The following is a 15,917-nucleotide window of genomic DNA, read 5'->3' as shown; positions in this document are numbered from 1 at the left end:
TTTACTTTCTCATGCAAAAATCATCTTTTTTAAAAAACAAATACAAAACCAAATATGTACAAATAATTTTGAAGTTTCTGTAAGTGTTTTATGTAGCCTATCATATACACGCCGCCCTTCTTTTCCCTTTGCGTAGAAGTAAACTGGTGAGGAGAATAATTCCATGATCTTTAAAGCACAGTAGATAAAGAACATGGGCTTCTTTTTCTTCCATTGTATGAAGACTTTGTGAAGAACCCTCTTCTTAAACCTGTTAAAGATTGAAGTTGAGACTCCATATATTATAAGGACTAACTAATACAGTATATTTAAGTGTAGTATAAGAAGGAGGAACTAGAAAATTGCCTAGATAGGAGATTTTGAGGGGATAGAAGACTCTCACAAAGGCAGTAGTAGTAGTCTATTTTTTCTGGGATTGTTTGCTAGACAAACTTCTAAGAAATGTATTATAATAAATAGTCCACCATTAAGTGGATCTGTGGGCTAGTGCTTAGAAATCTCTTCTAGTTTCTATAAAAATAAGTATTAAAATATATTTTAAAAGCCTGGCTGTATTAGATGATCTTAGTATGACAGTTTGTGGTTTTGTTTGGTTTTTTTTTTTTTTTTAAATCTGTATTAATGACTCATTACTTGCATTCATTTTCCTTCTTTGCCTAGCTGTAGGATAACACTTACTTTTCCTTAATTGTTTTAGTCCAAATTTCTCCTATGACAAAAATGAAGCAAAGATCTAAGCAGACCACTGGCTGAGAGAATCAGTTATGAGGTAGATCTGGTGGGTTATTTTCTGGAAAAGAGGACTTGTTGCAAGAGTCTCCAGGATCAGTGGCTAACACGCCATACCACATGACTTGTGGACAATTCAGGTTACTAGCTTTCTGGCAGCAGTATACTGAAGTTGCAAATATATTCAGTTGTGGCTGAGTTTACTTTTCAAGATCATATAAAGTCCGTTATAGTTTGACTCCTTGCGTTCTGCTAAGATCTGTACCTGTTCCTTCTGAGAATGACATTCCCCTGGGGCTGTTAAGGACCTCAAAGCTAACAGCAGCCCTGACATGGAATAAAAGAAGAAAAGGAGTTAGGTGCAGGTGCTGGGATGTGACAGTTTGGTTATAGCTGGAATTATAGGAATCTGCAGACTTAAGAGATAAACAGGAAAAATTTGGCACCAGGGTCTTTTCAGAGATTAATCAAAAAGTAGATTCCTGGAATTAAATGATCACAAAACAAAATAAGTAATTTAGCTAATTTTTCTCTGTTATTTTAGGAAATCTTCAGCTGTATCCCTCACTGTTAACATATGGGATAGTTGCTAATTTAGCTGATTTTTCTCTGTTATTTTAGGAAATCTTCAGCTGTATCCCTCGCTGTTAACATATGGGATAGTTGCTACAATAATTGATCTCAAATCATCTCTTGCGTTAGTAGGAACTTTTTTAAAGCTGTCTAAATTTTGAGTCTTGTCATAGAGAAATAGGGAAGAGAAATACATTTAACAAATTTTTGGGGAAAAAAATCACACTGGAAGGCACACTATGTCCTTAATAACTTTTTAAATTTTAAAGACTTCTGTTTTGGCATAGATTTTTCACTTCAGAATTTTGCTACCTCATTATGGGTGGAGCACTGAAGGATAAAATAGCATGTGAATTTTGCCAACAGCTGAAGCTTGTTCTTCAGAGAGGGAATAAAATGTTGCATCACTTGACATTCCACTGTCTTGCATGCTATTCTTGTTCTAAGACAGGATGGAAAAAAATAAAGTCTGTAATTTTACATTTGGGATAACGTTGACGTCTGTTCCAAACTTACGGAGAGTGTGTTTGAGTGCCTAATTGTTATTTTATAGTCCTTTTTGATAGCCCATTTCAGTGTTTAGCGATGGACTTTCAGTAGTGTTCTCTTTGTCTGCAATTTATAGACGATCTGCTGTCGCCCGCATTCAGGAGCTCTTCAGAAGGAGGAAAGAAAGAAAGGAAATGGAAGAACTGGAAACATTGAATATTAGACGTCCTTTAATCAAGATGGTTTATAAAGGTCATCGGAACTCCCGAACAATGGTACAAACTCTTTGTCTGTTTTGGGAACTGTAGAGATTTTATGGAGTGAATCAGTGGAGCTGCCACATCGATATGCTTGCCAAAAAAGATATTGTAATGTATTGTAAGCACTTTTTCTTGTATATTCAGTTGGAAACCATATAATTTGCTCTAAATGAAATTAAAATTAATGTGACTCATGTGTCACGGTGTTAGGCATTTAAGTTTTTTTGAGTTTAAGACTCTATGCCCTTAACTTCCTTTGAAATCTTGGGTGTTTTTCTTAATTCTTTTTCATTTTGTCTGTCAGCTTAAGTGGTGTAAAATGTCCCATCATAATTAAACCATAAAATTATTATTTATCCTCCCTTTCCCTTCCAAGCTCTTTAAAGGTAAAGATTAAATAATAATTTTGAACACCTTGGAAGGGAAAGTGGGGATTAAATCATTATTTTGAAGAGCTTTGACATCTCTGAATTAAAGAAAGGAAATAGTGCTAGTTATTGAATTGTAATCTAACTACTAGGTACTCTTTTTCATACAAAATACTGTATTTTAAGAAAAATGCAGCTACTGTGTTGGTAAAGCAGGGTGCATGAGAAACAAACGCTGTTTTCCTTGCTATTTGTTTTTTTTTTTTTTACTTTTTACAGTATTTTGAAGATGTGAAGTTCTGCGTACTAGGGGGTATTTTGTAGGAGTAGCAGCTGTATTATTTTGCAGATGATCTGAGGATTAGTCCCTTTACCTCCAAAAGCAATTTTCTAGAGTTTGTGTCAATGGCTTTGATTACACTGGGGGAAAATGCTTCATAAATGCACATTTCAGTCTACAAAAGCAACAAGGCTTAGAATAAATGATTAAGACAAGGAGTTTTGCACTGTATTTCAGAAATTAATTTTAATTGCTCAGAAACCCATTAGTTCAAAAGTCATAGCTTCCAGCACTTTGTAGTGAGGTGATGTTAAAAGTAAACTTGCCTAAATAGTCTTAATTCAGTTTCCATCTGCTATGTGTTGTTATACAGATTATTTCACTGATTTTGTTGTTCGGTTTCTTTGGGATGTGGGTTGGTGTTTTTGCTTTTGTTTCACGTGAGCACCTATGATGAGGAATGCACACAATGGAAGATGACATAATTTTCCCTGTGGTTTCTATGGTGGCAGACTTCATTTTAGTTTATTTTTTTGATCCATACCCTCTCTCCTGCAAGGCAAGGGCTGATGGTTTTTCCCTTTTAAATTTGTGTAGAAGACAGCTTAGAAAGGTTTTGTTTCCTAAATACCTGAGCAACCCAGGGATAAAGTTGTCTTGTCAATTACAGGAACTATTTTAATACATATATAGAGAGTGAATTAAGGTTATGCAGGCAAATTGAATAATTCTGGTACCTTCTTACTTTTGAGAACTTAATTTGGCAATCTTACACTTTTTTGAATAAGCATATTTTAAGTGTAATTCTTACATTGTCAGAAAGCAAAAGATAAGTAGCATTATGTTGGTGTTTGCTTGCACCATTGGCAGGGTTGGAACGGTTTTAGGTCCAGCACACAGACCACTCCCATGTAACCACTCGGATGATGTCACTAGAGTACTAGTGTTACCGTTTTTTCATGAAACAGACCTGAAAGAATGGCAGCAGGGGGTGTGATGGTAGTGGAATGATGGGGGTTCGGACTTCTTGTTTCTCTCTTGGAGGAAAAAAAATGCTCTGTGAGCCCAAACTCCCTTTCTATTTCTTCAAAATTTGTCTTTTGCCATGTACCTTCAGTTCTTTGTCTCTCCTGTCTCTTCCTCACTATTTTTCCCTCCAGTCCTAGTCTTACCTCCTTTCATATATATTTATCTCCTTCCATATATATGCCATTCTTCTTCTATTCCGCTCACCCCAAGTCTTGACTCCCCCTTTTAAGATGTTGACTTTAAAGAAACTTTTCTTCAGTAGAGCATCTGTGTGTAACTAATAAATGGGATAAGTTGTGTGTGCATACAGGAGAAGTGAGCGTGTATATGAGTTTGAAAACAAACTTTTAAAATGTGAATTTTAATTCTGTTAACTTATGTGCTGCTAAAATTAGGTTTTATGAATATTAGAAATGTAAGATCAGCAGTTAGGTAAGAGAATACAAAGGAAGCAGGAAGAAGTCATAATTGAGAATTAAAATAGAAGGTTATTTATTGTTGGAGATAACTTAGAGGTACTTCTAACAGGATAATGAAAAATGTATATTAAGAGGAGCTATAAGACAAAAGCTGCCAAAAGATGAATATATTGGAAACACATCTTTCACTACAGAATCCAGGAATGCAGTTTATCTGGCTTATTTTTAGACATCAGGATGACTTTATTGCACTGACTGGAATCATTCGTACATATTCTATAGACAAAGATCTAGCAAGCCTGAAATTTAGAACTGGACGTATTCATGCTGGAAATAAAGTACATATTTTTAACAGCAGTAAGGGTTCAGCTTACTAATATGATTCTTTATCATGGTGATTTTTAAATCAAGATAGCTGGGGCAAAGCACAGAGCAAGACAATGTCTCTGTCATTTTCTCCAGTGCATTTTCTCAGAAAACTATGCAAAAAGAAAGATAAGGATGCAGGCGCCATCTTCTTTAGAGTTTTATTATGATGGGTTACTTGAAAAATAATTCCATAGTAGGATTCTGTGTAAATGGTCTCGAACTAAAAATTCTGTCCCTTATGCTGGAGATATTCTTAAATACCAAAAATTAGAAAATTATTTGATGCTAAACTTCAAACATTGGACATCATCTGTGTGAAACCTGAAAGCTGCTGCTTAGGAAACTTCATTTACATAGGTAACTCTTTCGTCCTGTGTATGTCAATTTAAAGAGTAAGAGGTACTAGTAACTCTTTAAAGTGTATCCTTGTGTGTAGGGTTACATTTTTCACTTCCAGACTCTTTTCTCCAGCACAAACATTGGACTACTGTGGAGCTTGCAGCTCACATCTTGTGACTGAGTTTTGACTGTTCTTGAAGCAATGTCCCTCCTCCCTCTGCCACCCCATCTACCCTCTCACCCTGTAGATGGTGTAGGACAGCAATGTAGAAGGATCCGGCTGCCTAGACTCTTCCTATTTTAAAAAGTTTAACAATGGTTATTTTGATGTCCTACTCTGAGTAAAATCAGAAGTGATTTCTGAAGGAGATTCTAGTCATTAGTGAAGGAAGTGACCCATTCTTGTTTGCTCAGACTAATTGGTTGGCTTCGTTTGGGTTACATCTTTTTAGGAAGGGAGGGCAAGAGAGGCCTTTGCATGGAAAGATTATTCTACATGTAAAAAACCTAATAGTTGCTTCTTGAAAAAAATATTCTAGGGTGGCTTTTTTTGGCTCAGAAATTGAATAAGCCACATTCTTTCAGGCTGTAATCATAAGGGTATCTTGAATGTAACAGGTGTAGAATAATATCAACATTATATTTCAAGGAAATGGATATCTGATACTACTGCCACTTTTTCCTGGCCTGCAATTTCTCTGTCATTTGTACGATCATTTTCATTGTAACGCTACTCTATTCCATAAGACAGACTGCTACAGCTGCCTTCAGTTCCAAAACTCATGAGATTGCAGATCTGTGAAACACTCAAGGAGTCTGGGTTTTCCCACTGAATTAGTAAATACACAATTAAAAAATAAATAATACAGCATTACTACACAAGTAATTATTTATAAATAAATAATGTTTAAGAAATAAAAATAGTATAGTCTAATATAAATAATAAATATGTTAATCCACACAAAACCATTACTAATATGTATTAATTATTATCAGATAATATATTATTCTTATAATCCTATGACACTGCCATGTTTTGGAGAGAAGGATGGGAACAAAAAGAGGAGAAGAAAATTCAGATTCATCTACTCGCTTGTCTCCCAAAGACTTTTTCAAGTCAAGTACAGGTCAAGTTAGCTGTCTTGTCATTGACTGTATCTGCTATTTTCTATAATTCTCAGAACTGGGGACAGGACAGTCTAGCCATTTTGAGGGGCGAGATGGTCACTTCATTAGGAAAGTGTTCACAGCATCGTTAGCAAATGCGTATCCAGAACAATGATGCTGATGAGACCATGAATATTGATCGATTTTAAGACAGTAGGTTTAAATACCTACTGAATTATAGCACTTCACACAAGGAAATGGAAATAGATGATGTAATAAACCATTATATAGTGTACTAGCCTAAAGCATGAGCATACTGTTCCCTAACCCCCCTTTTCCTTGTACCCCGAGGATGTTGTTCCTCTCTTCATCACGTGGAGAGAAGGAGCAGAGGCTGTGCATTGATGGTGGGGAAGAAGGGCAGAATGCGACAGGAGGCCTTTGCCATCTCTGCTGAGAAGGTCCCCCTGCTCCAAAGGAGGCCGTCCGTCAGCCTCCCGTAGCACTGTCAGAGCTTCCTGGAGAAGCTGCCAGAAGGGAACAGCCCGGGTGCGGTGGGAGGTGGCTGGGTTTGTGGAAGCCTTCTCAAGGCCCTTGGATCTTTCTGCAATACCCTTCAGTCAACGGCACACCCAGCCCAGTTGCATTCACTCGCTAACAGATGTGCACACTTTAACTCATTATGCCGTGGTTGTGAATTTCCTCCCGTCTTTTCTGGTTTATGAAAATTTCTTGAGCAATTTGGGCATCTTTCAAATAAAAGTTACTACCATGTTATTCTCAGAGGTATAGAACTTCCTCCTTCAAATGTACAGTTCTCCAATCAGAGAAATCTTCCTTGAATGTTTTAATTACAGCCAGTTATAATCCAGGGTCAAACTGCTGTGTTATCAGTAACGTTATAGAGGAGTTAGCTGTAGGCCAAAACCAAAGATAATCCAATTATAATTTTAGATGAGTGAGTGATTTAAAAATTAATATAATTTGTCTGATGTTAGTCTGGTCAGTGCAAAGTAAAATTCCATAAATTGGTCCAAGACGCTAGAGTGACTTTCAGTTGTGAACAGTAGGCCCTCAAACAACTCACTACCTTTGCAAGACAGATTTTGCCTTGCTCTCTAAGTTTATACACAGCAACATGTGTATTTAAAAAAAAAAAATTAAAAATAGTTCATATTCACAATGTATTACATGTACTCTTTGCAGATAGCATGGGAACACTACTGATACGTGACAAATGTTAGCCATATAACTTCAGACATTTTGCAAAGGTGCTTGGATACCTCAACAAAGTAATGATAGGAACAATGATATGGAATAAGATGCATCATCACTGTGTCAAGAAAACTGTGATATTATTGGTTCCACTTGCAGGGAGAGATGCTTCTACTTTCATCTACTATTATCATAATAGCTGAAGCTAAAAGGTCACTTCTCCCCAGATGCCTTCCTTATTCAGTGGCTTATAACGTTAATTTTGGCCTTAGACTAAGAAGTCTTACTTCTTATCTGATTTATTATAGAAGGGGGAGAAAAAATTCCTAAATTTGATTTCATGACCCCTTTTTATCTGTCAGACCCAGTTAATTCCCACCCCCCCAGTTTTCATAAGCTTCTGTCTCGTCTCCTCTTCCTCTGTAAATAGAAAAACCCCACCAGGGATTAGCCTGTCACTCAGCCTTTACCAAACTCTTCTCAAAAACTGTTTCACATACCTGTGTCTCCAGTATCATTCTTGTCACTTTGGAAAGTGACAAATCTGCTGTCATTTATTTCCAAACCACTCGGTCTGCCCCAACTCCTCCTCTTTTTTCTCTTAGCAGCCACTTTGCTCTGGAGATTTTTAACCTTCTGATTTTCTTTTTTTGATCATTTTTCTTGAAATGTTTCCTTTAAATTTTCTTAAATGTTGCTTCTGCATTTGCAGAGCTCTTACTCGAGAGGCAGTGTTATTGCAGAAATGGGAGTGTACTCTTTGATGTGCCTTCCAAGTTAGTCTTATAAAGTAATTGTTATTTTTGTTTTTACTACAGATAAAGGAAGCCAATTTTTGGGGATCTAACTTTGTCATGAGTGGTTCAGACTGTGGCCATATTTTTATATGGGATCGACATACTGCTGAACATCTCATGCTGCTGGAAGCTGATAATCATGTGGTGAACTGTCTTCAGCCTCATCCATTTGACCCAAGTAAGATGATAATTTTTCACAGTCTGCATGTTCAGGTTATCTGTAGTAAAACATTTTAAAGCTCAGTCTTAAATTCTTTGCTCAATAGAGCATTGTAATGATTGATGAACTATTGTCCATTTTTTCCCATATAAATTAGATAATACTGCTTTTAATTTTGTCTTTTACTAATGACCGTTGGCCCTTAAAACCCTCCTTACTCAATAATGTCTTGGAATGAAAACATTATTGACATAGTATTTATAGAAAGTTAAGATGTAATAAGACTCATCTCCGTTTCTTGCTCCCCTCAATACATTAAATGTTTTCCGTGACACTAATGAGGGAAATATGGGGTCACTGAAATGCCAGCAACACTTTGGGAATTGATATTGGAATCTGGTCTCTACTTGGCTCTGTTCAAAAAATTGAGTGAAGTGGGTGTCTCAGTCTCACTGGCTTTGTGAGATTAGAAGAATGAATAGAATTAATAGAAATTCTATTAATTTGTATTTAGGTGGAAATATTTATAGAAAAGATGGACCAAAGTAGTAGAAGGAATCATATGTTGACTGATATGTAGATGGAAAATCCGAACCATTCTGCAGCTTCTTTTTCCATACCTTACATGGCTGTAGAGTAACAGTCAGCTGTAAATAAATAAGCAAATAAACTTGTTATAATAATACCAGAAGAGGCTGGGGTTTTTTCAGACAGTTTGTGAAACCATGGAATATACTGCCCTACATTGGATAAGCCTTGAACTTTTAAATGCTTCATTGAAATTGTGTTCCTGTACATGTTTGGAGTGTGTGGCTAGGTCGGACACTTCTTCTGGAAGCACCTTCAAAATGCCCTGTAGCTTTACTGATTTCTTGATGGAGTGTGACTGTCTCCCTGTCACACACTGAAAATGTAATGAAGAGGTCATCCTTATTGTGGGACAGTTAATCTTGTACAGTTTTCCAGTTACTGAGATCTTTCTATGCAATTTTTATTCCCATAGGTGTGTTGTGCAGTGATCTAAAGAATGTTCTGCAACTTCTTGTTTTCCATATTTTAACAAGTGTTTATAAGAGCATCCATTGCTTCTTTATATTTGAATATAAAATAAATTTACATGAAACACACTGAAATTATCAAATGTCAAAATAGGTTTGAAATTATCTTGCTTCTGTCTTTGTATCTGGGTCTACGAATCCTAAGGCTTTGTTATTAAGGCATATACTTATCAGGCCATCAGCAGAAATATATTAGTAGTGGCTGCATTTGTTCTTACTTTCTGCTCCTATCTTATGTATATTCTGGTGCCTTTTTTTTTTTAGTTAAAAAAGGAGGCTCTTGATGTTTGCATGTGTTTTCTTTATATATATATTTAAAAATAGATAATCTATAGCTCAGATCTCATATGGAGACAGTAATTACATAGCTGTATGATCAGCATGGGAACTGACATTTGCAAGTAAATGCTTCAAGTATTTTTCTTCAGCTCCAGCAGAAAATACTGGTAAAGACATAACACATTTAATTTAGAATTACTATTACTTCCTTCTAGTTCTGGCCTCTTCGGGTATTGATTATGATATAAAAATTTGGTCGCCATTGGAAGAATCCAAGATTTTTAACAGAAAACTTGCAGATGAGGTAAGAACCTTTCCTCCTTTTTGACAGTAATGTTGCATCTTCCAATTCTGTAAAAGCCTTTGGTGCAAATTACTGATATTAAATAACTCTGTTAATTCAATGTTCAACAAATGAGCTGCAAATAAAAAGCTGCCTGTCATAGTAGCTAACATTCATATCATTGGCAGCACGCAGAGGCACTTTGTATTTCATTAGCTCTCCTAGAAGTGATAGGATCTGGCGTTATGTACATGAAAGAAGTTGGAAAAAGTATGAACAGTCAGATATAGAAGGAAAACTGGCAGGAATTAAGAAATGAAGGTAGTGCCAGTCTTTAAAAAAATAATGATACAATGAAATACAATGATATACAGAAGAACAGGGAGTGCAAAAATAAATTATATTAATATTCTGTGGCATAAAAGGAAGTTAAGGTTAAGATTGCAAATTGGGAACTTCATGGAATAAAGCAAACATTGCAAGCCCAGTCAGTTATAAAAGTCCGTATATAAAGTTATGTAATACATTGTTTTTATACCCTCAAAGCAGTAACAATGTATGTAGCAACTGCCCTATGGTGGATCATATATTAGACTGCTGAGTAATCATATTTTAGTGATTTACATAATGTATTAAAGTGTTAGCTGTTTTTCTCTAAGTAATATATTAGAGCAAATTTGGTTGTGGGGTGGTTTGGGTTTTTTTTGTGCAATCTCTTGGACAGCAGGGATGTAGTAGACTGGGTTTTTTAAATTAGTATTTCTCTGTATTAGTGCTATGTATGTTTAAAACAAACAGAAACCCTTAGCCACCACCCCCCCATCCACCTGAAAAAGCCCCGAACCACCACTTAGGAGTTTTGAACCTTTCCCATTATTTTAGCAGTAGTAACACAGAGTGAAGTGACGCTTCTTTGTATACTGTATGATAGTTTTAATCTATAACATGTTTTGGAGCCTTTGGGGTTTAGAAATATTGCTAAACATAAATGTGTGCTAAAAGTAGTTATTGTCACCATCTCTGGAGGGGTTTAAGAAAAGACTGGACATGGCACTTAGTGCCATGGTCTAGTTGACAGGGTGGTGTCAGGGCAATGGTTGGACTCAATGATCCCAGAGGTCTCTTCCAACCTGGTTGATTCTGTGATTCTGTGATTGTACTGATACTTTTGTCACTTAATTTTCAATAATAACAAATTATTTAGAGATATAGTTTTATATTCTTTAATAAAAAATGTGGAACTTTCAGAACATTTGACCACAGTATGGTTTGTAATTTTACATGTGTTTTGTTTTTTAATTTAATCCCCGTATTGAAATACCTATGTAGAGGACAGGAGAGGTTCATAGAAATAAGATAGTTTTCACCATGTTAAGTTTGGCTAGAGTAAGTGTCCAACATACCTGAACTGAATTTTCCACAGGAGGGAAGGTCTAGGGAGGAAGCATTGTGTTTGGGCGTTGTGGTTTAACCTGGCAGGCAGCTAAACACCACACAGCCCTTCGCTCACTCCCTCTGCAGCGGGATGGGGGAGAGAATAGGAAAAAAAGGTAAAACTCATGGGTTGAGATAAAGACAGTTTAATATAACAGAAAAGGAAGGGAAAATAATAATAATTATAAAAGAATATACAAAACAAGTGATGCACAATGCAATTGCTCACCACCTGCTGACCGATGCCCAGCCAGTCCCCGAGCAGCCGCCGCTGCCCCCTGGCCAACTCCCCCCAGTTTTCTCATTCAGCACGTCCAGCAAGACGTCATACGGTAGGGAGTATCCCTGTGGTCAGCTGGGGTCAGCTGTCCCAGCCATGTCCCCTCCCAGCTTCTTGTGCACCCCCAGCCTCCTGGCTGGCAGGGCAGTATGAGAAGTGGAAAAGTCCTTGACTTCATGTAAGCACTGCTGGGCAACAGCTAAAACATCAGTGTGTTATCAGCATTCTTCTCATTCTAAATCCAAAACACAGTATTACACCAACTACTAGGAAGAAAATTAGCTCGATTCCAGCTGAAACCAGGACATTGGGGAAAGTTCAGTATAGATATAGAACCATATTTAAAATTGAGAGAGGCCATGACCTTAGTGAATAGGAAAAGAGAGTGGGGATGGGAAGAAATCTCTTAATAGAGAAAAAGCATCAGAAGCAGGCTGTCAAAAGGGTGTTACTGATGATGCACCAGAGAAATAGGAGGTGAAAGAGGAAAAAATGGCAGCCTGCTGTCTTCTCAGTTTGCTTCTTTTAGGGAGTGATCAGCTGTGCAAAGTGCCTGGTAAACAGATGAGAATGACAGAAAAGAGGTGCTTTGATTTGGCTAGGAGCAGGCCAGTGCGGACATTCACAAGAGGAACAGGCTTGAGAAGGAGTCTCAGGGAGAAAAAGAAATGCATTATTTTCACGCCTTAGGGCAGCTGATCTGGGAGGAAGGACTGAATAATGGTCAGAACTTGTCACGAGGTAAAGAAATTTTTATGCTTAGTGATAATGAAAGAATGTAGCGTAAAAGCTGAGAGACAAGCTAAGGTGTGGGATTAGAACTTAATGGGAAAGCAAGAAGGATGGCAAGGAAGTACCATGAGGAAGGAAGGAGGCAAAAGAGCTAAAAGTATTCATTAATGAGGTTTTTTTCCCTTGAAACTAAGACAGTAGGACCTGGCTCTTTCAAGTAATTTAGAGGCAAGCTGTAGATCTGTTTAGAAAGAACTATGGAGCTGAAGAATGTTCCTGAACTGGGACAGAGTAATTGCTTGTGTTCCTTGGATGTTCTCCAAAATTTTCAAGCAGCATGAAGGTAGGAGTTTAGGGTAACCTCATCTCTTTTCCTTCCCACATTCTTGGCCAGCACTGATGATAGAACGTTGTTCTCTACAGCAGTTGCCATCTGTAACAGCACTTTTTCTCATAGGTCCTCCTTATTTCGTGCAAGATCTCATTTCCAGTTTTTCTCAGTTGCTCATCTTAATATCTACCATGCACGTGGACAATGGAATGATGGTCTTACTAGAATATTCTTTAGACAGACAATTAGATATCTGTAGGCAGAGTCCACTGTCTGACTTTTCTTACCACATACAATTGGTGTAACTGTAGTCGATAGTAATTATTAACATATTGCTCCCTTATTGTAATTTTGGACTCTGTAAATGCCTTCTGCATAGGAACTTTGTATCTACAAACCCATATTGATGCAGTACAACGTTGTGCTTATTTTTGATGCTGTTTTTTTCCCCCTTCCCTGCCTCCAGGTTATAACACGTAATGAATTAATGCTGGAAGAGACCAGAAACACTATTACTGTTCCAGCTTCTTTTATGTTACGAATGTTGGCTTCGTTGAATCATATAAGAGCAGGTGAGACACTTCTGAGAGCTTGTGCACCACATTGGTCTGTGAAATAGCAGGGGGGGTTGGGGAACCATCTTGAGCTGTCTGTGGCTACACTTGGAGCTGGTGAGAAGATTCAAGGGTTGTGCGAGGATCGGTCTCTTAATAGAAGTACTTAGGAATTGCTTCTTTAGTGTGAGACTTGCAGTGTTTTGGCAGCTGTTATTTTTTCCCTCAAAACAAAGAGCAAGAAAAGAGCAAAATATATTTTTAGATGTTACCGTACTATCCATCCTGAAATCGCTTATTCATAATGTAGTATTAATTAGATGTTGAAAAATACTCTCTTTAGTAAGGAATGATCTTTAAGGTGAGTGCTGTGTGATGGGAAAGCTATTGGGAAAGGCTAGGATGAGTCGTAAGATAAACTGACTGTCATCGTGGGCTTGGAATTGTCTAGGGGTGAAGGAGAGTGTGAAGATACATGACTGTGGGACATATTAATGAAGCCACTGGCAGCTGTTCCTGGGGCAGCAGGTACTAGGACGTCCCTTCAGTGATGGGGCAGTTCCCTAGGGGCTGAAACTGGTGATGTGAGGGGTTGCGTGGAGAACTGTCATTGGGAACTGGTGTTCCTGGATGTTATTGCTGAAGAAGCTGATTGCAGCAGGTTGATACTGAAGATGTAGGACAATGGAGAGACATCATACTGGGTGGGAAGCAAGGAGATGGAGTTCTGGGAGGCTGGCATGATGTATTGGGCAGAAACCTAGCAGAACTGTAGATGAAGGTGAAAGTGACTGTAGATATTGAACATGGGGACTCTGGCACTGGCTGAGCAGAGCAGTGGGCTTATAGCGATGAGGAAGGAGGGAAGCTCTGCCTGGCAGCAGGTGCTGCTCCTCTTCCACCTCTTGCTGATCTGTGAGAATTAGAGAGCCAGGAGGAAGCCACTGTATCCAGCCCAGTGGTATGCCTCACCACTGCTATAACTGAATATATTAGTTTGTTTTTTTCTTCTTTTGTTATGTTTCTTTGGAGTAAAATACTCAAAGAACTGCCTAACACTTGAGTTACAACAGTTTCAGCAAAAATCTGTGTTATGGCTGGGTGGAGTATTGCTTAACCTGACAGTGCCTGTTGTTTGAGTGATAGATCTTGAGCCAATCATGTTCCCTTACACATTTCTGCATTTGCCTTTCTCTAAACATTTAGATCAAAAGGTACTTTTTCTGGTGTATACAGTGACAGACAGCAATTCCCCAGTTTTCTGGAATACACAAATTTCTAACTGCAGCTATTCTAGTTTTAGCTCCCCAGAACAGTGTTTCAATCCCTTTTATTCACCATCTCTTTTTAATATTACGCTTGCATTCATCTTTCCTGTGCTGACAGCCAGTCAGCAGCTACAAGGTTTCTCCTTTTGTACACAGATTTCACTTTTATGCCTGGAATCCTTTAGGGCTTTTCTCCCGTTCTCCTTTCTTGTGGTAACGTTTCTCTCCAATCTCTGCTGTCAGTCCATAGGGACTTTCATTTCCTCTGTAACCCACAGCCACTGTGTGTTGTGTGCCCGGGGAGACGGTACACTATAAATATTTACCAAAACCTGAAAATTTTGGAAGTTCTCTTTACTAAACCTCTGTCTTACAGACCGATTGGAAGGTGACAGATCAGAAGGCTCTGGTCAGGAAAATGAAAATGAAGATGAAGAGTAACTGGCAGTTGTGTGCAAGCACCTAGACATTAATGGAATTTGTATAAGACATTAATTATATTTTTCCTTACAGAGCTTTAGTGCAATTCTAAGGTATTGCTTTTGGATAACCTAACCTTTTGTTTTTGAATGACTGTGTGCATGACTTTGGGAGAGTGTGCAAGTAAAATAAGCAAAAATGTTTTTAAAATGTTTTGCCATGTATGAGGGGTGCTAGAAGATGCAAAGTGCAATATTTTCCTTAACCTGCAAATGTGGGAGCTTGGATCAATGTTTTAAAGTAACTTTCATTATAGTAAAAACGTTGGTTCAAATAAATTTCTATACCTGCTGTTTGCATGTTTGTTGCTTTCTAATTAAAAGATATTTGGTTGTTTTAAGTAGTTTTGTGTTTTTTCTTTGTCCAGCCATTGATTTTTTTCACCTTGTAACTATAACCCCATTACTGCCTTCATTTGCATTCTTTATTACAACGTTTGTGAAGTGGCAAATACAATTATTTCTTACAATGAGCACTGGGATTCTCTGACTCTGAGACCTTTTGCCTCCTGGTTCTGGCATTACCATGGGTGTAACCCACACATACATATGCAAAATTGTCTCTCCATCAGTCTTACTATAGTGCCACTTCACATTGTCCATGCTTGAAACTGTAGTGCTGGTGAAATAGTTGTGTTTCACTAATAGATCCATGAGTATGTGTTCTGTGCAACAACAGCAGATAGATCTTAATTTCCATTAGATTTAGAATAGAGAAAATGTAGTGCAAAGGAACTGAATTTGAAAACTCCTGTGCGTTACTTCCTAGGAGTAATTATTTGGGAAGGAGGTCGGTTCAGTCCTTGTAACAGGCTCTGCCCTTCCTCCATACATTTTTGGATGGCGATGGGGAAGAGGAAGTGAAGGAAGGAAAAAGGAGCAGGGAAAAGAGCGTCTTTGCTCCATGGCTGTTCTGGCCAAGGATGGCAGATGCTGAGGGGTTCCATTAGGAATTACAGAATGCTGGGAAGAATTTGAAATCAGATGGATGAGGGTACTGGAGGCTTCATTACCCTGTTATCACAGAATCACAGAATGTCAGGGATTGGAAGGGACCTCGAAAGATCATCTAGTCCAGTCCCCCT

General features: G+C 37.8%; 1 protein-coding gene across 4 annotated transcripts in view; it reads left to right on the top strand.

Moving 5' to 3' along the window:
* The window catches only part of DCAF6 (DDB1 and CUL4 associated factor 6), a 96,317-nt gene extending 81,144 nt beyond the window's left edge, over positions 1 to 15,173 (top strand). For all 4 annotated transcript variants that reach the window (XM_068395629.1, XM_068395628.1, XM_068395626.1 and 1 more), the window contains 5 exons: positions 1,928 to 2,066; positions 7,996 to 8,152; positions 9,687 to 9,775; positions 12,998 to 13,103; positions 14,730 to 15,173. In XM_068395629.1, the coding sequence (XP_068251730.1) occupies positions 1,928 to 2,066; positions 7,996 to 8,152; positions 9,687 to 9,775; positions 12,998 to 13,103; positions 14,730 to 14,794 (556 nt within the window). In that variant the 3' untranslated portion in view covers positions 14,795 to 15,173. The remainder of the gene's footprint in view (positions 1 to 1,927; positions 2,067 to 7,995; positions 8,153 to 9,686; positions 9,776 to 12,997; positions 13,104 to 14,729) is intronic.
* Positions 15,174 to 15,917: the final 744 nt, after the last annotated feature.

The sequence above is a fragment of the Nyctibius grandis genome, chromosome 2, assembly GCF_013368605.1.
Source record: "Nyctibius grandis isolate bNycGra1 chromosome 2, bNycGra1.pri, whole genome shotgun sequence".
NCBI lineage: Eukaryota > Metazoa > Chordata > Aves > Nyctibiiformes > Nyctibiidae > Nyctibius > Nyctibius grandis.
Note: the sequence above shows the minus strand (reverse complement) of the source record. Positions and strands in the feature narration are given on the sequence as shown.